This window comes from Condylura cristata, unplaced genomic scaffold (assembly GCF_000260355.1).
Source record: "Condylura cristata isolate star-nosed mole 26May11 unplaced genomic scaffold, ConCri1.0 scaffold00009, whole genome shotgun sequence".
NCBI lineage: Eukaryota > Metazoa > Chordata > Mammalia > Eulipotyphla > Talpidae > Condylura > Condylura cristata.
The window spans coordinates 47482161-47505740 of record NW_004567110.1 but is presented as its reverse complement, the minus strand read 5'-3'; the positions used below and the strand labels follow the sequence as shown (position 1 = coordinate 47505740).

The window sequence follows — 23580 nt, the reverse complement described above, 5'->3', positions numbered from 1 at the left end:
AGTTAGAGATATACTGCAGAAGGGAGCAGTAGGTAAGATGGAGAGGTCTGCTGTGCCAGCTGTGTCAGCTCTCTGGAGGATCATATCATGCTGCCGATAGCTTCACAGTGCTGAGACTTAACTCCTTGTCATATGGGAGGCCCAATCATGCTTATCTTTATTGAGTTTTTGGTGCCACTTGTTTAAACCAACTACTCTCATTCGCTGTTCACTTCCTGATTTCTGAGATGGCACTTTTCAGATTTGTCTCCTGTTTCTCCTCTGCCAGCTCTCATTTGTTGACTTCTCTCTCCATTTTAGATCTTGTCTGAGTTCTACAGCCTATATTTCATTGCTTTTTAGACATCTTTACCTAGCTGCCTTTTTGGCACCTTTGAACTCTGTGTTGTCCTAAATTGAACTGCTCATCTGTTTTCTGAAGTTATTTGACCTCTTTACTCTTTTTATTGAAATGACTCTGGGTTCAAAGGCTGAGGAGTACTCTAGCCTTTTCATAAACTCTGTTACCAAATATCAAGTACTTGAGCTCATTCGCCCTTTCTAGCTAATGCTACCTTAGTTCCAATCTATAAAATTGCGATAGTCTCTGGTGGTATAGACTTTAGGTTTAAACTTCTAAGATTCAGCCTCCAGAAAGAAGTTATCTTCTCACTTCTCTGCTTAAGATTCTTCAGTGGCTTTTCCTTTCCATAAGGTTCACACATAGGACACAAGGGTTCACAACGCCATTATTCTCAACTCTCCAGTTGAGAATATTTTTTACAACCCCTGTTCTAATCTTATAGAACTGCTAATGTGCTCCCAAACGTCTAAGTTACTTCTTGACTTTGTACCTTTTTTTACAGACCTTCTATCTGTTGGGAATGTTGCCTTTTCCCCTCAAAACTCAGTTGCATACCCCCCCAAAAAAGAAGAAATTATATGTTGCCTTTTCGATATTCACTATATTCTTAAAGATGCTTGATAATACCTTCATAAGAAAAATTATTACACAAAAAGGTTCTCCTAGCATGCTTACTAGTTTTACAATCATTTATGCTAATTTTATTCATTGAGTTCATTAATGGTTCTTTGTAACTGTGGATTTGTTCAGATAACAAAAAACAAAGATGTAAGGTTCTGAAAAATCTTATCCCACTGGTTAGTATATACCACTTCCATATTTAAATCTGTATCTAAGCAAAATAATGACTGGACAGCAGTTGTTATCTGATTTAGTCTGTTTTCTACACTAATCCTCTGGTTCTGGACCCTTTTTACATATCCTGAACTTACATTTTTCTTAAAATGTGCTGTCTATGATTCGTTACTAATTGATCCAATTTTTCCTTTAAGAATTTCTTTCAATTGTTGGCATTTAAAACAATGAAGGAAAATGTTCTTTATTTTATTGAAGTAACATTACATTATAACACTGTATTAAGTTTCAGAGACATGCATTGTTGAGGAACAATATGTGTAATTTAATGAATACTATTTTAACATGTAGAGACTAAAGAAAGATCGAGAAGGCATATTATTCTCACTTTGTCATTATACATGCATGTTTAGAAAATTAGATTGAGTAGATACTTGAAAGGGAAAATAACTAATTGGCATTATAAAGGTCACTTTTTAGTGTCCTTTCAAACTAATTCTTAAGGAGGTGGGAAAATATTTTGTCAATTAGAGTTCAAATAACCCATTAAAGCATAAAATTTTCAAAAGGACATTGCTGTAAGAACCAAATTTTTCAAGAATATATTAGTGAGTTCTTTCTTATGTTTATAAATTACTTCCTTTTTTATATATGTGATAAAACTGAGCCTTAGTCTACAACTAGTTTTTGACAACTTTCTCATTTGTATGTAAAGGAACTGTGGCTGCTGCAGCGGGTCTTCACCCTGGACAGTGTATTATCAAAGTAAATGGAATCAATGTCAGCAAGGAAACACATGCCAGTGTCATTGCACATGTGACAGCCTGCAGGAAGTACAGGCGACCCACGAAGGTACATTGCCCTCCAGCCAACTTGCGAACATCCTAGGGGCAACATAGGACAGTGACAGACATACTTTTGGTTTCCATTTTTAGGTGCACATTTAACCTCAGAATTATAAATCTGAGAGTGATTATTTTAGCTGCATAATTAATTATAATTGTTATACATAGTTGTACTTAATACTATAGTGTCATCACCTGTTTAAAGAGTGTTCCAGGTTATTTTTACTTTCACTGTGTTGTGAGTTTTCACATTTTGAACTCCTAGGGTTTAAGCTGATTTTTAACCCTACAGATACTCTGAAATCCGTGATGGTCATCATGAATCTGTCTACATACATGGATCACAAATATTTACATAATTTCTTACAAGATTTCTCGGGGGGAAAATGTGGGGTTATAGTATCTGTAATTGAGTTTGGAATATGTTTATTTAGGTAAGTGGATTTAGCTCTTAAGAGGAAACATCAAATTGTATTTGCCATTACAAAATTTTAAAAACTCTCCTCTGATCCGAATTTCAAGTGCCATAGAAAAGTAAAATTAGATTCCTAATTTTAAGCAGAGCTTATTATCTCATGAGGTACAAGTGAATATTGGAAAAGTCTCTCAAATTAATCAACGAAATACCAAAGGAATATTAAAGGAGAGGCTTTGTGTTTTTTGCTATTATGAATGGTGAACTACTTTCTTTTGGATTTGAGAATATAATGTTTTGGGACAATCCAGAAAGGTGAATCTATTTTCTTAAGCACCAAAAATGATATCCTGTAATGTATCGATCCTTGAATAGAGAGTTGTTCAGATTTCCTTACAAATTAGGTCATACTAGCCTAGCAAATCAGATTTCATACCAAGGTGCATAGGTTTTTCTAGTTGATAGCAGTTGAAATAAATATTTGCTAAATTCTTAGATGAATTTTCACAAAGACATTTCTGAAATTATCAAATGTTTCACCTTCTCTAGGAGTTTTAACAAGTTGACACATTGATTTAATTTATATCTTTTATTTTCCCTGCCTGCCTTCTTAAAGAGGTATTAATCAGTGGACTAATAAAGAAAAACGGTAAATGAACAAGAAAAAAAATCACTAAGCGATTAACATGCTGTAGCAGTTTTTTTTTTTTTTTTAAGATTTATTTATTTGTGCATAGAGAATTGGGGTACAGACCAGATGTGCAGGGGTAGTGAGAGGATTCACCAGAGACAGAGAACAGGCATATCAACAAAGTACACTGCTGAGGGGAGCAGTGGGTGAGATATGAGAGGTCTGCTGTGCTGTGTGGGTCACCTCTAGGGCCAGGGGTTGAGCTTACAGTGCTGTGTTGTAATACTTTGCAACCAGGGAGGGTTCCCCCAGATTATTTTAATGATGAGGTGTTAATAAAACTTTTAATGATGTATAGCATAAGTTTTAAACACAACTGTAAAGTTAATACAAGAGAAAAATGGATACTATACTTATGTCACACTTCAAGAGTATAAGTCAATGCATCATGTTAGTTAGTAAAAATTATGTTTTAATAACAGCAACTCTGAAAGCGTTTATTTGGTTGCTGTTTTATCTCTCTTTTATCTAAATAATTGGATTTAATATTCCAATTAAAATACCAGTTAATCTATGCCATGAAAGGGTTAAAAAGTAGTTGGGGACTAAGACTAAGAAAGACTTCTTTCCAGTGTTCATGTTGGTTTGATTCAAAAAAAGCACTAAAATGTTCAAATCTATGTGTTTCTTAGAGAATAAATGTACAATTATAAGTAATCTGTTCATCAGGAGACTGTCCATCTAACATTTTTTTTATTTTAAAATGAAGTTATTAAAGTACGTTTGAGGTATTTAAATTATACATTTGGAAAGTAAGTCTTATTTAATATCATCTTTGGAAAACTACTTTAGACTTTAAAAAAAAAAACAATTTAATTGCCATTGATTTTTTTATTAGATTCTGATGTTGATTATTTTCTCTTTTAATTTTCCTATTTTAAACGGAAAGCCTAAATAAGCTAGGCTTATTTCATTATGCACTAATTTGCACTAATTGCTTTCCCCCACTCATTTCCAGCAAGACTCCATACAGTGGGTGTATAATAGCATTGAGAGTGCTCAAGATGACCTTCAAAAGTCTAACTCCAAACCCCCAGGAGATGAAGCAGGGGATGCTTTCGAGTGCAAAGTAGAAGGTTGGGTCCTTCTTTTTCTCTTCATTTGCTCAGAGTATTCTGTACCAATGTGCCTATGTCTACTTGAAATTATCTCCTATTTCTTATGTTCACTTTACTTCCTGAAACCATTATAACCAAATAAATGTTATGTCTAGTGATAACTTTAATAACTAGCAACTAATGTATTCTCTTTGTTAGACATGAACATTTTGCAAGGATTATCTTGTAAAGTCATCCCCAAAAAATCATAAAGAAGGTGATTATCATCTTCGTTACAGGAGCAGTAATTGGGCCTATGAAGGTTAAGAGTCTGATCCAAGTTAGTGTTAGAATGAGAATTCAAACCCAGATTATAATGTTTCTGTGTGTTGAGTTTAAGTGTTGTTCAGATCCCCCAGTCCTGTGTGAGTCACAGATGGCAGTGTCATCATCACGTGGGAACAAGACAGAGTTGCAAAATCTCAGCCCCAGTCCCTAGCACAGCACAGAACCTCCATTGTAATAAGATCTGACCTATGTATATATTAAAATTTGAGAAGCCTTTTTAGAAGTTCCGTAGTTCCTTTGAAAATAATTTCTTGATTCAAGTAACGTTTATTGTCTAACATTGGCAAGAATGAGAGGCAAACTAATGATGTGAGAATGAAAGATAGGGAAAAGAGCCTTATCTTTGATAAGGGCTTGTCTTTATTTTCTCAGGGCAGCAAACCAGCAAATTGCTGTTTTTAGTTTTGTCTTTTTATTTTTTTTTTTCACCAAATGGGGAGATACTAAGGCAATTACATTTATGTTTGCATTTGACAAATACCTTGAATTATTGTTTTAAAACTTCTTCACAAAAGTCCTGAGTCCTCTCATATTTTCCTGCACTCACTTTTCCAATGATACTATTGGTGGGTGTCACTGGGCATTTTTTTTTTTAATTTATGTATTTATTTGAAGATGTATTTATTTATGCTCATAGTACTGGGGGACAGGCCATAGGTACAGAGGCAGTGTACCTAGCAGTGAGAGGATTCAGAGACAGAGTGGGGAACAGAACAGGCAGATCAATGAAGTACGCCACTGAGGGGAGACATGGGCAAGACAGGAGGGGTCTGCTGTGCCATGGGGCCTGGGATCAAACTTGTACTGAAGAGGCTGTGGCTAGCTTGCAGTGCTGTGTTCTAACCTGCTGCACCACCAGGGAAGGCCTCTGAGCATTAAAAAATATATATATTTATTTATGCATATAAGAACTGGGGTACAGGCCAGAGATGTAGGGGCTTAGAAAATCCATCAGAGATAGAGGGGAGCAGAACAGGCAGATCTACTGAAATACACTGCTGAGGGTAGCAGTAGGCTAGGTAGGAGAGGTCCGTTCCCTGGCTGGGGATCGAACTCATGTGTAAATGGCTGGGGATAACCTCACAGTCTGTGCTTTAATCTCTACACTACCAGGAGGACACTTTTATATACTATCAATATTAAGATTTTTCCAAAACAGCTGGAGAATTTCCTATATACCTTGATCGTGGGGAACATAGAACAAGTTGTATTGCATCCAGTCATGGGAAGCCACTTGCTAGGATCCACTCAAAATATAGACAATATTAGAAATATTTCAACCTCTTTGGAGCAACAAGTTTATAATTCTCTGATTCTCATATTTAAAACAGGATAAATCTTAGGACCTTATCCTGAGGCTTTTATTCCTCACTTGGAATTAGATTTTGCTAATTAGCACTGATGCCACTCTGAGAGTAGGTTGCTGTGCTGCTCTGAAAATTGATTTCTAGCTATTCTGAGACTTCATTATTTTATAATAACTTATTCTGCTTTTCTCTATTTTATTTTTACTATTTGTAATATTCTAGGACATAAATGTTTACAGTAAACTAGTCTGTTTCATTGTTTAATATTAACTAATTGGTTTTTGACCAATTTCTTACATGAGGTTACAGGAGTTTTTCCACCAGCTGACTGGAGGTCACATAGTTGTATGGGAAGACATTCCAGAAGCTAATGCTGGTGTAGTGAATAATGACATCTCAATGCGTTATCTCAATAATATGTTCTTTGAGAAAACTCAGGCACCCATTCTGTTTGAAAAATGATTATTGCATCTCCTTTATCAAAATAACATTCTGTATTTTTCTGCTTTAAGAAAATATTCATCCATTGTTTGAGACCGTTGGAAATCCTCAATTTAAGTCATACATTCTTTAAATGAGATAACTATAAAATTGTATGTTTAATGTTTCTATTGATTTAAATAAACATATGTTCACAGATCAAAAAGGATGTAGAAAGATAGGACTATAAGAGTGGTGTGATTTGGGTCACTCAAACTAGATTTTGTTAATTTTTATTTTTTTATTCATACAGAACTGGGGTATAGGCCAGAGGTGCAGGGGTGATGAGAGTAATCACCAGAGACAGAGTGGGGAGCAGAACAGGCAGATCGACAAAGTACACTGCTGAGGGGAGCAGCGGGCGGGTCAAGAGAGGTCTGCCATGCCATGTGGTCACCTCCGGGGCAGGCAGGATCGAACTCATGCTGAAGTGGCTTTAGCTTCTTAGTGCTGTGCTTTAATCCGCTGCGCCACCAGGAAGGGCCCAATGTTATTCTTTTTTTAATGTTAACAAAAATAGTTTCATCACTTTGCAAGTTGGATTTAGTCATCTTTTAAGAAACTTTTAAACTGACTTGAAATGATAACTTGTTTGGAGAGCCTAACAAACCCTTCATCAATTTGCTGAATTTAAATTGTCTTTATTCCAGAAGTAATTGACAAGTTCAACACCATGGCCATCATCGACGGGAAGAAGGAGCACGTGAGTCTGACCGTGGATAACGTCCACCTGGAATACGGAGTGGTGTATGAGTATGATAGCACAGCTGGGATAAAGTGCAATGTGGTGGAGAAGATGATCGAACCCAAAGGTTTCTTCAGCCTCACTGCCAAGGTCTGAGCAATCCGGGGAAAACAGGGTTCTTGTTCTGGTTGAAGCCACTGAAACCTCTTCCACTATAAAAACTGTAAATGATCACATACATTGCAGCTGTCAGGACCTTCAGCTTTTTGTTTGTTTGTTTTTATCTCCTCCCATTCCTCAGTGTGGGTGCACTTCTATTCATTGTTCTCTTCGGGAGCACAGTGTTAAGTTAGATGGGATTCTTGCCCAGCCAAATGTTAGTTGACTTGCCAAGGGCTTCACTACATCTAATACGTTTACCACCTTTGTTGATTGAGTATCATGGACATATTCAAGATTTGTTTTTATGACGGGTGGTTCTATTTAAACATTCCTAATCTTTTGAAGAATATTTGAAATTCTGCAAGTCTCATGTTTATTACAAAGCTGGGAGATCAGTTTATAAACAGGTCCCCAAACATTTATATAATTACTTCTTAGTTGATACATGACTCATACTTAGTCTTTAGACTGTAGGCACAGTGAAGAGAAAATAGGAGTCTTCACCAAATGGATAAAACATGTGGTAAGAGGTGACCTCTACTTGTTTTTCATGATCCCTGCACAAGGAGAATCAATCAGATTCCTACTGAATGACCTTCAGATCTGGGCCTTTGTGTTTCATGTGCTTTTATATCACCCTGTGAGAATTGAGGTATTACAAGTAGGAAATATGAACTATAGCTTTACTGCTTTTATTTCTTCATTTTAATTCTTTTTTCATATGTATGGTTGATTTAGATTTAACATTTATACCACACATTTGAAAAATTTAGTGAGAAAAAGTAATAGAGATCCAGGTGAACTATTTAAAAAATAATTGTTGTATATCTTTGGTTTATATTCTGAAAGTCAATTTAAAAATTTATCATTCTAATGACGTCGTACCATTGTGATTATCAACTGAACGCACCACTGAAAGCTTGGGCTTCTCCTGCCTGCCTTTCCTCCACCGCCCCCTTCAGGCCTAGATCTTGTGGGAACTGGGCAAGACTAGGGAGTTGTACTTGGGCTTAAGAGCAGCTACCTCAGTCTCGGCCTTCTGTCTTCAGTGGGCGGCCTGGGCCCTCAGTGCCGGGGGCCTGGCGTGGGGCCAGGAGAAACTGCTCCCTCCCCAGCCAGGGGCAGGTTTGGGTCTGGGTCAGCTTCTTATACCTCAGATGTTCTGTTTGCAATAAATTCCCTCTAGCCAAAAAAAAAAAAAATTTTTTTAATGCAATCCCCTCCCAAATGCATTATATTATTAAAGGTATCCACACAAAGACTTTATAACTCTTTTCTTTCATTTTTTAGCTAATTCAAATTTGCATACTTACATGGATTATTTTATATATGACAATTGCTTAAGCTAATATTGCAAACAAAAATCTATTTTACAGATAAGCAAAGTCAAAGAAATTAAGAAAATTTAACCAAGATCATACTGCTAATGATAAAATTAGTTCTAATTTTGAGACTAGTTATTAAACAAAAAACTCACACTCTGTTCTGTAAGACAGAAAGTTGGAGCAGAAGCTCAAATAAATATAGTGTCTGTATATACATTGTATTGCTCACAAATACTATAAAAGTGTGTGGTCGGAGTATAATCAATCATTGTGCTCTTTAAGTAGTCATAAATGCTAAATATAAATATGACACAATTAATTAATTCTCAAAACCTTGGAAATTCTTAATGACCCATGGTGTTCACACACATACACACACTGTCTACCAGTTGATTCCAAATAGTCAAGGGGATTTAGTAATTCAATACATCATATGGGTGCTTTGATCTGATAGAGCTCAGATATTGCATGTAACATTGACTTTTCCATTAGTTAAAGAACTTTCCATTTATTCATCTCTTCAGCAACCATTTGTTAAATGTCCTCTCTGTATTGGACTCTTAGTAGCTGACAGGGATGTTGCTGTATTGGTTTTCCTTACATTTCTTTTTCTACTACCAAACTGAGAAATGAATGTGCTGAGTGTCTCTTACTATGTGCAGGTGATGTTTTCCCACATCACACAGTATCTATTTAGCCAACAGTCTTTGAAGTCCTATCACCTCTCTCAGGATCATTTGTAGATAACACAAAGCAAGTCATGAGGAGCTAAAGACACAAGTCTATTGCTTTGCTGCCCATGTTTTACTGAAAATCTAAACCCCAGGTGTCCCAAGAAGCACAGTGGGTCAGTTACCCCATGTTGTGTATTTGGTTAATTTTAACAATTTTATTTTCTTGTTTTGGCATCTGCATTTTGTGTTTACCACTACAGATTCTTGAAGCCCTGGCTAAAAGTGATGATCATTTTGTACAAAACTGTACCAGCTTTAACTCTTTAAATGAAGTAATTCCTGCTGATCTTCAAAGTAAATTCAGTGCCATTTGCAGTGAAAAAATTGAGCATATACGTCAGAGAATATCCAGTTACAAGAAGGTAATGGTTCTTTGTAGCTATAATATATGATTATTATTTTTTATATATATATATCAGGGTTGATTCATCACTTTAATCACTTGGCCACCTCATTTACTCAAAATTTAATTCAATGCCTGCTATTTTCATTACACATGTGTTACATACCAGTATATTGAAGTAGTAACATTTATATAAATTTTAATGTTTTTACATCTTTGAGATTTGCAAACCTATAAGCTAAGCAATAATATTTTCCAAATGTAATAACTGAGGCCTAATAATTAAATTACTTGCCAGTCAAAAGGGGGGTTGAAATTTAAAGTAACGTGTTACTTTAACATTTAAATTACACTGCAGTTATTCTTTCCCTTTTCTCTCAACAAAAGGGACTGAACCATCAGTCAGAACCAACCATCAGGCATGTTTCAGTACATGACACACATAGACTAAATCTATTGATTGATTCACTCATTTGATATGTACTTATTGAACAACTTCCATGTGCCAAGCACTGTTATTGTTGCCAGAACTATGGTTCTAGAGGAGAGGTGTTTTTTTTTTCTCGCATGGTGCTTTTATATGAAGGAAGTAGCAAAAGAGTATCTAAGTCTTTACAATGGTGTAAAACTAAATATTGAAAAATGTTAGGAGGGAATAATAATTGGGAAATAAGATGGGAAATGTTAGACTGGATGGCTTTAGAAAAAGCCTCTTTGCGGGAGCTTGTATCTGAATGATTGGTAGAAATTTCATTTATACTGGAGTAGACAACCTCCAGGTAGATGAAGTGGCTAGGACTGAGGTCCCATAGCAAAATGAAGGCGTGAATGGCAGGGGGAGAGTGGCCAGTCATGGTCAGAGGTTTATGCAGTTTGCAGTCATGGAGAGCTAGGAAGTCTGCTACAGTTTGGAACTTTGGAGGGAGTTTGGATTTTCTTCTAATACCAATTAAAAGCAACTGGAAACTTAAACAGTGACAACTGCATTTCATTTAGGTTTTAAAATGTGTTGGCTTCTCTATAAGAATGATTTGTAAAGAGAGGTGAGTGAAAAACTATTACAATAATCAGGTGATAACTTATATTATGGTGAAGATGAAAGACAGATAATTAAATGGGTTTGTGATTGTGTTTTAGAAGTACAGTTAATAGAAATTGATCTCCAAAACATATCCTACAGCAGGTTTTGTTTTATATTTTTTTTTACACAGTAGGACATCAGATTATTAAATTATTTCTCTTAAAATGAGAATTGTTGCTTACATTTGATACAGCTACTACAAAATCCTATTTATCTCAATATTTGTAAGTTAACTGAGTATGTTTTATGCTCCTGGATAGTAATCAAAAATTAGTCTAATAATATTCAGATGAATCTATGTGTAGATAAGAAAATGTCTGAATGAGTGTTCAGTACACTGTTACCTTAGGTAGAGTCAGATAAGGGGAAGAGGCATTGGTAGTTTTTGCTTCAGGAACTTCTGATAATCTTTTAAATAAATTGAATACATATTGTTGTTGTAATTTTTATAAGTACCTGTATATACAGAAAATGACATTCAGGATTGCTACTTACCTTTCACATCAACTCATTCTTTCTTTGGTTGCTCAGTTCACCTCTCTGAGTTCAGAAAGATGCCATGAATGTCTTGTTAAACTGGAAGGACTAATGATTCTCTTTTTACTTGTCTTTTCTCTATCAGATGTGACAGTGCTTTGAAATAAAATTTAAAAACCTATAAAAAAATGTATTTCCCATTTGAGCACATTTTGAAGCAGAGAATCATCCTACTTCAGAGATAAGAGCTATGTGTTTCTGGTTACCTGTCTCATTGAACTTGCACTGAAGTGTCTGTAACCAGCTTGCAGTGCTGCGCCCTAACCCATTGCATCATGGCAGATATTTTTTTTTTTTTGAAAGATTTATTTATTTGTGCATACAGAACTGGGGTACAGGCCAGAGGCTCAAGGGTGGCGAGAGGCTTCACCAGAGACAGAATGGGGAGCAGACAGGCAGATCGAGGAAGTACACTGCTAAGGGGAGCAGTAGGCGGGTCAGGAGAGGTCTGCCACGCCATGTGGTCACCTCCGGGGCAGGCGGGAATCGAACTCATGCGGAAGTGGCTTTCGCTTCTTAGTGCTGTGCTTTAACCCGCTGCGCCACCAGGGAGGGCCCGGCAGATATTTTTTAATGTTAATGAAAACCGATAGCATAGGTCAAAAACTCAATTTCATGAAAGAAAATGTTGTGGAATGGGGCAAGAAAAAATACTAAATACATGCTTCTTGCAATGGAAACTTAAGTAGACCTTAAAATGTCAGTACATGAAGTAAGTGATAATAATATTTACTATTTCATCTACTATGAGTTGCCCCAGTAATGATTGCACATGCTGGCCCTCATTCCTGGTTTTCTGGTAGTAAAGTAGCACACACCAGTTTGTGGCAATTTATTACCAAGCATAAGGCATTTCATAGCATAATTTACATTTTCATATATTGTATACTCTTACCTACAGAGTGATAGGATATATACATTGATAAAGTGACCAAAACTCAGGGGACTCAAGTAAGTTGCTCAAAGGCACACAGATGGCGACAGTGGTGTACTTTGAGTTTGCTCCCTTATAGTCTATTTGTTCACTTGTCCATTTCTGCTTTAAAAGCTTCCTGGGATCCCACTGGGAGTGTTAGTAAGCTGTCTTTTCTACCTGTGGACAGGCAACTTAATGTTGTTCAGGGCTCTGGTAGAAGCCTGGAAGATAGAAAAGGACCAGTACATGCTTTGTGTAGAATTTAAAATTTATGTGGATTTATGAGAATTTTTTTATTGAATGAAGAAAGCCTCATTTCTTGGCTTCTAACAAAAATACAGTTTGAGGAGTGTGTGTTCAGCTGGATTAGAAACATTTGGTGTATTTCCACAGATACATTGGGGATTGCCCAAAATTTCCTGATAGGAAGTATCTTTCACTGATTCTGCAGTAACTGCACAGCTTTTAATGCAGTGATTTTAGATGATAAACTATTGATGAGTTTTTGAGATCTCTTTTATGTACATTATTATTGTTTGATATGAAAATAGCACCTATACTGAATACGTAGTATCATGCTTCTTTCCCAAAGAAATTAAGAATTGAGTTAAGGCCGGGCCTTCCCTGGTGGTGCAACAGGTTGGAGCAGAGCGCTGTGAAGATGGCCATGGCCTCTTGAGTGCAAGTTCAATCCCTGCCCTGGAGGAGATCCACATGGTGCAGCAGACCTCTCCTCTCTCTCCCGCTGCTCCCCTCAGCTTTGTACTTAGTCTGCCTGTTCTGCCCTCAACTCTGTCTCTGAGGAAACCTCTCACCGCCCCTGCACTTGTGGCATGTACTGCAGTTCTGTATGCACAAATAAATAAATCTTAAAAAAAAAAAAAAGAATTAAGGTCACAATGCTGGCAATTAACAAACTAGATTTCAGTCCTATGGAGAATTATCTCACTTCTATTTTCAATATAGAAATAAAGTGAAACATCATAGTCAGTCATATAGGACCTCAATGCTTCAAAAGCTGCTTTACCCTATGTCTCTTTTTGACCATAGACACATTTAGAATAATTGAGTTCTCTTTAGATAGAGCAACAAAGTTAGCAAAAACTATTTTAAGTATCTTCTCTTTTGGAACAAGAATTAAATTTCTGAGATAATAGCTTTAAAAGGTCATAGAAGGTTATCTCTATTTATGTATCAGTGAATGTCAACAGAAATGGTAGCATTTGTGAATATATGTATTTTAATTTCCACATATTTACTTTTAAACTATTATTAGCAGCATATTTGTCTTTTAGATGAAGGCTTCAAGCATTCCTCTTTCTGTAAAATAAAATGTATCCATAGAAACTGAAATTTCAAAGAGGCTGGGTTTCCTCTCTTTTGACTCTAATAAAAGTTTTAAGTTTTAAAAATAGAAATGTGTTGGTTTCGATACTTTCTATAGCCAGACTGTTGCAATCATAATGGACTTCCTGGCTAGTGGTACAGGCCACAGATGTTTTTAGGCACATGTCTGAGGTAAGTTCTTATCTTACTGGGGCTTCAATGAAACTTAAGCCAGCATTTATTCTTGTGGAGTAGTGTGTGGGGGCTGTCCAGATATAAAACTATGTACTGTTTGGAGGATCTCTCTTACTGTAAATTTTGTCTAGAAATATTTTATTCTAGATTCATTTTTCGGTTTTAGAATAATTTCATCGTTTGGCTTATTTTGGATATTGGGGATACTTCCTCAATGTAAATATTTAATGAGCTTTAAGATAGTTCCTGATTTCATAAAAATGTTACATGTAGGAATCAAACTGTTATTTTCAAGATTCCAGGAAGTTTCCTTTAGTTAGTATTGCCACATACTTTTATAATGATACATGGATTAGCAAATGTGTGTATGTAAACCTTCTCCCTTTACCCTTCCCCCTGAGATAAAGTTTTTGTAACTACCTGTCAGTGAAATCTCATACCTTATTGAGATCAGAGACTACCTAGAAAATAATAGCTTATCTTTATTATTATTGATTTTCAGTCTAACAGCTATAGATTTAAATGTATTGTCATGCTGAATAATCATGAATTAGCATATAATGCATTAAAAACCTGAAGTTCCATTTCTAAGAATTGTTTATTTCTCTCAATATACAAATATATTGTGATTCACCTATTTTAAATTTTATTTCCCTTGACCTCTCATACTTTTCTCCACCACTTGTTATATTTCTTTGATCTCTGTTTTAGGAAGAGTTACCTTTACCTCCTTTCCAACTATACATGTCTCACCTTTCATTCTCCTCAATTCTCCTGTCCACTCTATGGAACTTAAAATGGCTTTGGGGGGGGGAGGTCACCAATGACCTGTATTTTCCCAGATCTCAATAGATATTATCTTAATTTATTCCTTGTCTAATAGCATTGATGTGGTGACTTTGTACCTCTATTTAGTAGTTTTTTTTTTTTTCACACGAACACACTCACATATGTATCTAAAATAATTAGTTGTCTTTTCTTGTTGGTGAATTATTAACATTATCCTAGTGGCTCTTCTTCTCTCTTCAACCTTGTCTTGTGGTAAAGATGGCCTATGTAGGAGTAAGTATGACAATGAGGGAAGAAGAACTTTCTCATCACTCTGATCAGTGTATGTACTAAGACATAGTGAAGCACAGGTGTGTGAGAGGAACTGAGTGATGACCAGAAGGAGGAAGGCCAAGTGAACTTGAGCTTAATGAAACAGGTGCTGGCCAGACTTTGGGCAACAGTATAGACCATGGCAAGAATTAGGTAGTTTTTTTTTTTTTTTAAAGATTTATTTATTTATGCATATAGAACTGGGGAACAGGCCAGAGTTATAAGGGGTGAGAGAATTCACCAAGGACAGAGTGGAGAGCAGAACAGACTGATGGACAAAGTATACTGCTGAGGGGAATAGTGGGCAAGACAGCATAGGTCTGCTGCTCTATGTGGTCACCTCCTGGGCTGGGGATTGAACTTGTTCAGAACTGGCTGTGGCTACCTTTGCAGTGCTGTGTCCTAACTAGTTGTGCCACCAGGGAGGGCCCAGGATTAGGTTAGTTTTAAAAGAAACCCATTATAAAGTTATAAACATTAGAGTGGATGCATTAGAAGTTGTGAAAATTCTCAATGGTTTGATAGCAGAGTCCATACCAATCTTTGGACTGATCCTGACCCAAGGGTTCAGTGGTGATTAGCAAAAGGCGGGGAAGATACGGTTGGGTTTGCCTTTTCTCTGGCCATTTTTGAAACAGGAGAGTTCTGCTGACATCACTTCATTGTCCAACTGGTTCTTACATTGTTTGGAGTAATATCGTCTTCTACTCTCACTGATGCCACTCTACTGTGCCACCATGCGACTCTTTAAAGATTGAATTCCTATTTTGGTGTCCTAGGACGCTAATTAATCTTTCAGCTGCTAAGAGACTGTGGATTGAGTCCTACCTATTAAGTGATACTGGTCATTTAATATAATTCACTCTAGCTCTTAGCTTGCAATCAGAATTTCAAAGGAATCATAGATGTTTGCCACCTCTCACCTTACTTTATTTAGAATGTGTGGGTTTTAAAGTAATTAAATTTCTAACAACTTGTAATTTATTTCACTCCTTCCAGTTGGCATGATTTAATTTTCTTTTGATTTTTGCTATGAACAAGGGAGGTGAAATGTTTGACTTATCTCTGTGTTCAACTGCTTTTATTTCTTTTTAATTTACAGTTTTCTCGTGTGCTAAAGAATAGAGCTTGGCCCACATTTAAACAAGCCAAATCTAAAATCTCCCCACTGCACAGCAGTGATTTCTGTCCAACCAACTGCCATGTCAATGTGATGGAAGTTTCTTATCCCAAAACATCAACCTCCCTGGGGAGTGCATTTGGTGTTCAGTTGGATAGTAGGAAGCATAATTCTCATGATAAAGAAAATAAATCTTCTGAGCAAGGTAAGATGGCTTCTTAAACTTTATCAAATCACGGAGAGTAATTTATGTAATCATACCTATTCCGGTATCCTTGAAATCTGATAGCAACTCTGAATTTAATTTAAAAAGTGCTTCTACACTATAATCAGTCGATAGTTTGTCAAAGTGTTTAAATAATGACAGTGGAGTATAGCACTTTTGCAATTTTTCCTGTTAGAAAGTTTTTGCCTTCCTTAGTTGTGTGATAAGCACAGCTCATTTTGCTGTGAAAATCATCAGTGTGCAAAAGCTTTATCACTATGAGAAATGTATAGAGGAGCAGAGATGCCTAATGTCATTCTTAAGCAGCATCTTAGGACATGGGATCCAACTGTGTTCTGAGCTTTTAATCACAACTCTCCCATAAACTTTATTTCAAAAAATTTAACAATTGTAATTGTTAATGAAAGCTCTATATGAGATTAGATTATTCCTGATTAGGTTTTGTTCTTTTTTTTCTCAGTATTGCTTTGTCTATTCAGGGTCTTTTCTGGTTCCATGCATATTTTGTAATGTTTGTTCTATTGTTTGTTCCACTTCTGTGGAACAATGCCACTGGAATTTTGATAGGGATTGAATTGACTCTGTGCACTGCTTTAGTAAGGTAACAATTTTAATAATGTTGATGCTCCCAATTCATGAGCAGGGATTCTGATTTTTATATCTTCTATTCCATTTAACAATATATTAAGTTCTCAGTGTATATTACTTTCACTTTGTTAAGTTTATTGTTAATCTTTTGTGGGGATACAATTATAAACATCATAGTTTTCTTAATTTCCCTTTTTTCAGGTCCATTGTATACAGAAACACAGCAGATTTTCGTATATTGACTTAGTAGCCTGCTACTTTACTGTACTCATTTACACTTTGTAGTAACTTTCTAAGATTTACTTACTTATGCATATAAGAAGTGAGGTACAGACCAGAAGTGTGGGGTGAGAGGATTCACCAGAGACAGAGTGGGGGAGCAGAACAGGTAGATCTACTGAAAATACTGAGCAGAGCATCGGGCGAGACAGGAGAGGCCTGCTGTGCCATGTGGGTCACTTCCCTGACTGGGGATCAAACTTATGCTCCAGTGGCTGCAGATAGCTTCATAGTGCTACACTTTAATCATTTGTGCCACCAGGGAAGCCCTGTAGTAACTTTTTATTGCTTTCCCCAGTGGCTTTAATTCCTGAATTTAATTTATCATAGGGTTGGAATTTTGTTTTATGTAAGCTTAGAACTCTGAAATGAATTGTACTGGATTATTATTGTTAAGTTAAAGGCAGTAAATATTACTTTGGAATGTTTTTAATTCCTCAGGTAAACTGAGCCCTATGGTGTACATTCAGCATACAATTACAACCATGGCAGCCCCTTCTGGTCTGTCTTTGGGACAGCAGGATGGACATGGTCTCTGGTATTTGTTAAAAGAAGAAGACTTGGAAACTCAAGATATCTATCAGAAACTACTGGGCAAACTTCAGACTGCCCTGAAAGAGGTGGAGATGTGTGTTTGTCAAATAGATGAGTAAGTATTTTTATTTACTATGCTTCTAAATGTAACCATTAAAATAGCTGTAGGTAATGTGATTACTGAACCTCATCTTTTTTTTTTTTAAATGGGGTGATCGTTTTTGTTGACCACATAGATCCTATTCCTCACGGAGGGCCCCTTCAAATTCTTAAAAATATAAAATATGACAAATATATGTAGATAGATATTTTAAGGAAACATTTAATAATTGTGGAAGAGAATGACAAAATTAGATCTTCTAGAAAACACTTAAGTCTCATAGCAAAGATATTATTAAGCTGAAAATAGAATTGAATAGCATTAGAATAGAATAGAAGAGAATAGCATTAACTGTGTTGGAATATCTTTCTAGCCTTTATAGAATAGAGCATTATAATTGGTGTATATGCATTTAATAGATGCTCGTGAAAATATAAAATATAAAAAATCTTAATTAACATTCTTGTTGTTAAGTAAATGCAAACTGTTTTATCCTAAGACCAGTAATCAATACTTTCTTTTCTTCTTTTTGAATTAGTGTCTTATTAAACAGTTAATAGCTGTGATAATAATTTGAACATTTTTATTAAGAGACGATAGAGAAAGTTAATTAGAACGTTTTAAGATCTCAGCTGATTCTTACTTAAAAAATTGACAGTTGGAGGATTTGCTATATCATGGGATATAATTGTTTTACAGCCAGTCAAGGCAGCTGTAGAATCAAAGCAACATGGGATTTGGGGCAACACGTGTTTAGAGCAGAATTAAAAATAATAACAATTACACATTTTTGGTGAAAATTATAAAAGTTAAAGCAAAAAGCAACCACTATATGGTATCTCACATCACATTTTCTCATCTTTCAAAGGACTGGCATGGGGGTAGAGTCTTAAAGTCCGGTTTTGTTTTACTTTCTTTGTGAAGTTACATAAGATTTAAATTGCTATCTGATGTGTAATGTTTAATTCATGTACCCATCTGCACATACAAGTGCACATGCTCTCTCTCCCCTACTCCTACAGATAATTCAGTTTTGAGTAAAATATTGAGAACATATTCTAAGCTTAAGTTATAATTAAATACCATACTAATGAAGCCTAATTGATATTTACCCATATTTATTCACTTTGAAATATAAAGCGCAAAGCTACCATAGTTAGTTATTTCATTTTTCTAAGATAATCTTTGCATATTTAATGCTTAGTATATTACTTTTTCTGACTTGTGGTTAATCTAAAATTAAAATTCTGTTTTCCTGTGTCTAGTACAATAGTTTGTTTTTGTTTGTTTGTTTAATTTCTTATATTTGGGGTATTGTGACTGCCCCATATACAGATGGATTAAACAGTCTGAGGTTGCTAGGAGAATTAGTGGCTGTTTCTAAGTAATTATAAGATAATATAACTTGTTTTAAAATGATCTGTGCCAGAGAATTTAACATTTTATGATGGTCTATTTTGTTTTCTTTACTAAATTGAATGATATATGTCTCATAAAAAGATATATACATACACACATACATACATACACACACCTTCCATTTTAGAAAGCAGGCTTTATTCCCTTAAATAATTTAAGAAGTGCATAGAGGAAGAATCTTAATTACTAAGGCAGTAAATAATGGCAATAAATCACATATGCTAGCTCTCAGAGGGATTTTAGTAGAACATCTGGACCAATCCCTCGCTTCCAGTTAGACTAAGAGTTATTGCTCCCCTTCTCATATGAGTCGTTAGTCAGGATTATTTATGTGCCCCAGTACAGGCTGCCTTGGGGACTCTCCTCTGAAGCACTGAGTACCCTGCACTGGCTGGCAATGGTCCAGGCTTTGTCTGTCTTTGTTAATATGTTGACTTTTCTTTTGATGTTTGGCCAATGTAGATATTTGCAATCTAGATATTTTTAAGAAAAACAATTGGAGCAAAGGTGCTCCCTTTATTTACAGAAGTAAGTCCTTAAGTTACAGAAAAGAATTAAGGTCGTTTTATTAAACACACCTAAATTCAAATGATCACTTATTTTTGCCTAAGCTACTGACTCTTTTATTCAACCATACATATTTATTTGGAAAGTGGCACAAAATGAGCAAATGATTTTAGAAGCTTCATTGATCTTTACTGTGTGTACCATGTAATTTAATTCTAAATATAAATATGTTCTACATAATTGGATGTGCAATATAATAATTTTAAGATAGTGCCATGGCCCACATGCCTGGATTCTGCAGTTCAGTCGAATTTGACAAAGTATTTTAAAAGCTGGGTACCAAGCAATTTTCTCACCATGTAGTAATTATTCTTGGTCAGAATGGAGGAACATATCACATATGTTTTGCCAAATTTTTAGAGAAATCGCCTCATAGCTTCTCATTGCTAGCCTTGCTAGAAGTCTTCACTCCTGTAAAAAGGACTGTTGCTGAGCTTGTCTCGTCGTAAGTCTGGTTATACAATTTTCTTTAATATGTAAATGTTCTAGTAAACCCTCCAATGCAGTAGGATGTGTGCTACATCATATTCTTATGATTACCGTATTCTTATAATTAGAGAGAAAAGCAAATGTTAAGAAAATCATAAGGTAAGGAAAATATATTTACAATAATGTACTTCTTACTACTCTAAGTTTGTTGTCCGCTTACAAGAAAATCTGCAAATTGATGGAGCCAGGTAGTTCAAATGTGTATTGTTCAAGAGTTAATTCCAAATACTCCCATGGTCCAGTGACTTATATCATGGATATCTAGATATCTGCTTTCTGTACAAGTTTATTTTACCTTCTTCATCATTATATTCACAAAAATCTCTATAGTTTCAAACTTAAAACAAGATTTCTTCCTTACTCACTTTTCATGCCCCTCTGGGACACGGTCTCAGCTTCCCATGATCTTGGCCACAGAGTCTAGGCTGGAGGATCCCCCATTAATTGGAACATCTCTGATTTTCACCTCAAATTGAAGTCAATGAGGCACTTCTAGGTTTCCACCTAGAAGCAACCCTTGTTTCATACCTGACGTTGCATTGGTGAAAGCCAACCCATGGTCATTCCATCCTGACAGCATGGTTAGGGGACAGTCACTTGCCCAGGACAACTGGGATGTGGCAGATACATTGATGACCACATTCCTCCCTCCAGGACTTACAATTATTATTCAGGAGGGGGAATCCTGCTGGACATAGGAAGTTTGTGTATATGCCAGCATCTCACTTACACCATCTTTAAAGAAGGGGTGATTATGAAGTAATTATAATGATGATGACACTAACTTAACCAGGTGATTTTAGAGAATGAGTGAGTGAATATCTATTGTTTACTTAGTGTAGTACATGGCAAAAGAGCTCAACCAACGTTATAGCATTTAAATAGCATTTAAATCTCAATTTAATAGAAAAATATAGATTGATATACATAGTTTAAAAATTCTTAATTGGAGCTAAATTAGAAAGAGATTGACCTGGAATGGCACGCCACTTAGGATTTCAATTGAGTATAGATGAGAAAAAAAGTAGAGAAAAATACTTCTGCATGCACACATATTACTTTAATTTTGCTTTTAAAAATCTGGAAATAGTATGTAAAACCATGGTGTCTAAGTTTTCTATCACTTGTTTGTTAGCCTAATACTTGTCCCCATAGGGTCAGTACAAGCATGATTGCATTTGTAGAAAATAAAAAGCAAATATGTGAATACAATTCATAAAACTTTGAAAAAATGTTTGTTTAGCCCCATGACTTCTAATTTAAAAGATAGATAAAGCACAGAAGACTCCATGCAAAATGAGAACTCCTGTGTCTCTTTCCTCTTTGGTATTCAAAGTGCATCTATCTGTACAGTATGGAGCTTGGGTAATTAGAATTAGCCTAATGTTTTAAGCTTTGGGGTGGAAAGAGTGAATAAAATACACAGTCTGTTTTAAGCAACATAAAATTATCTTTCTAGATAGAAAAAACTACGCTTAAAATTATTCATAGCTTTCAATTACTGAAAGTGGTCTCAGGACCTTGAGCAATTTAACAAGGGTCCTTTGATTTTCATAGGTGCCAAAAATATATAAAAAGCAAAAATATTATTCAAATAGTTCCTGCCAGTGAGACTTTCCCTTACTAAACTATTTGAAGGTGCAGATTCCTTCTGATTTTAGGAATTAAAAAAAAAGGACTTCCTCTTTCCTTTTTAATTTTTCTCCATAGCATTTGTCATGCTTGATATACTGTAGAAGCTTACTTTTTAATTGTGTTTCCCACAGTAGAGTCAAACTCTAAAAGGTCAGGAGCTATTGTTGTGTTGTAAATGTCTGTGTCTACAGCACCAAGAATAGTGTATGGTATAATGAATATGTCTGACAACATAGTGAAATCATTTAACACATCTTTACTCAGGACAGAACATTGGGTTTGGCATAATGGGATGTATATAAATAAAGGATATTTTCATAGTCTTAAAACAATAAAATATAACATTGCTTTAGAAAATGGGTGTTAATATTGGTGCACTTTGTGTTCTTGATGAGAATAGAATGTCTAGGATTTGGTAAATGAGAAGGTGATTATTAGATTTGGTAAATGAGATGATGATTATTAATGCATGTTCCTTAGTTTAGATATAGTTAAATTTCTTCTGCAAGTTTTATAGCATGTTGTTTGATAGTAAAGCCTGATTCCACTTTAAATTTTTGAGACTTTGATTTAGACAATTTAAGTTGAACATTCAAGCCTTCAAATGGTGTAATAAGTGCTACTCAAGTCTGCATCTAGTTTTACACCAGTCTGAAGGTAGCATTTTAGCCTTGCAACAAGTGGAAGAGCCCTTTGTTTGGTCAGATCCATGACATTTCCTCATGACTGTTTGTGGAGGTAACTCCTGGGGCCACCTATTCTGACCTTGTAGGTGCCTCTGTTTAGCATCTTACATGATCACAAAGCCCAGGACTCCTGTTTGTATGAGCAGAGAGAGTGGATGCAGAGCACAATATTCTCCCTGTCAAGCAAAGAAAGTCTGGGAGGAACCTAAGACAGGGATAAATGTGTAGGTGGGTTTTTAATATCTGAAGAGTATACCTGTGAAAATGTTAAAGCACATTTAGAATTTAATATTTGATGGCATTTAAAATTTTCTCAAGTATGTTTCTATGTGGATGATAGCAATGAAATGACTAGGGAAAGAGGGGGTGACCCTCCTTCCAAGAATATGCTCTCATTTCATTCATTATAACCATGGGTAGTTATTATTCTTATTATCCCCATTTCATAGCTTTCTGCCAGAGCTATCGTAGCTTTGTTAACAAATGGCAGAACCAGAATTTGAACACAACTTCTGTGTGTGGTTTCTGTTATTTATTCTGAGAGGGGAAAATGTATTTTGTGTGACAGTTTTTTATGCACTAGGATACTATTTCATGTGACACATGGAAGCAATCTTGTCAGCCTATAATGTGCAACAGGTGAGATTGACCTGTCGCAGCCAGTTTGAAAACATGTGCTTAAAATATTTTTCATATTGTATTGCAGCCTTCTGTCTTCGATAACATATTCTCCAAAATTAGAACGTAAGACCTCAGAGTGCATAGTTCCTGTAGACATTGATAATGAGAAAGGAGAACGAAATAGCAAACGAGTCTGTTTTAATGTAGCAGGAGATGAGCAGGAAGATTCAGGTCATGACACCATCAGCAACAGAGACTCTTACAGGTAATTCATTCATTCTTAAACTCATTTTGCCATCAAAGTCAAATGTGGTTTCCTTGTATTCTGTAAAGTTCTCCGAAAGTTTTTGTGATTGTTTTTGTTTATGACTCTTGCAGTGAAGCACCAACTTTTACCAGCCCCAGACAAAGCATAGTGAGACAGCATAACCTTTCAAATCCTCCTCTTTCTAATTAGAGTAATATGGAAAAAGTATTTTTTCTCCAACTACTTGGACCTCGTTTGGGAGACTTTCTGTTCTCTTACGGATTGTGGAACATGTATAGCAAATAATCAACTTTTTCCAATATGAACTGTACTGGGAGACCCGCAGGAGCCAGGATTGTGTTATCTGAGTTGATCTCCCCAAATCTGAATGGATGGAGCTCAG

The 23580-nt window shown here is 35.7% G+C and overlaps 1 protein-coding gene across 1 annotated transcript in view; it reads left to right on the top strand.

The window, feature by feature from the left end:
• PREX2 (phosphatidylinositol-3,4,5-trisphosphate-dependent Rac exchange factor 2) overlaps nucleotides 1-23580 on the top strand; it is a 238851-nt gene that overhangs the window by 129787 nt on the left and 85484 nt on the right. The window contains exons 20-26 of the mRNA XM_004679816.2: nucleotides 1854-1990; nucleotides 4048-4165; nucleotides 6912-7096; nucleotides 9368-9529; nucleotides 15769-15991; nucleotides 17321-17528; nucleotides 23016-23195. Coding sequence (XP_004679873.1) covers nucleotides 1854-1990; nucleotides 4048-4165; nucleotides 6912-7096; nucleotides 9368-9529; nucleotides 15769-15991; nucleotides 17321-17528; nucleotides 23016-23195 — 1213 coding nt within the window. The remainder of the gene's footprint in view (nucleotides 1-1853; nucleotides 1991-4047; nucleotides 4166-6911; nucleotides 7097-9367; nucleotides 9530-15768; nucleotides 15992-17320; nucleotides 17529-23015; nucleotides 23196-23580) is intronic.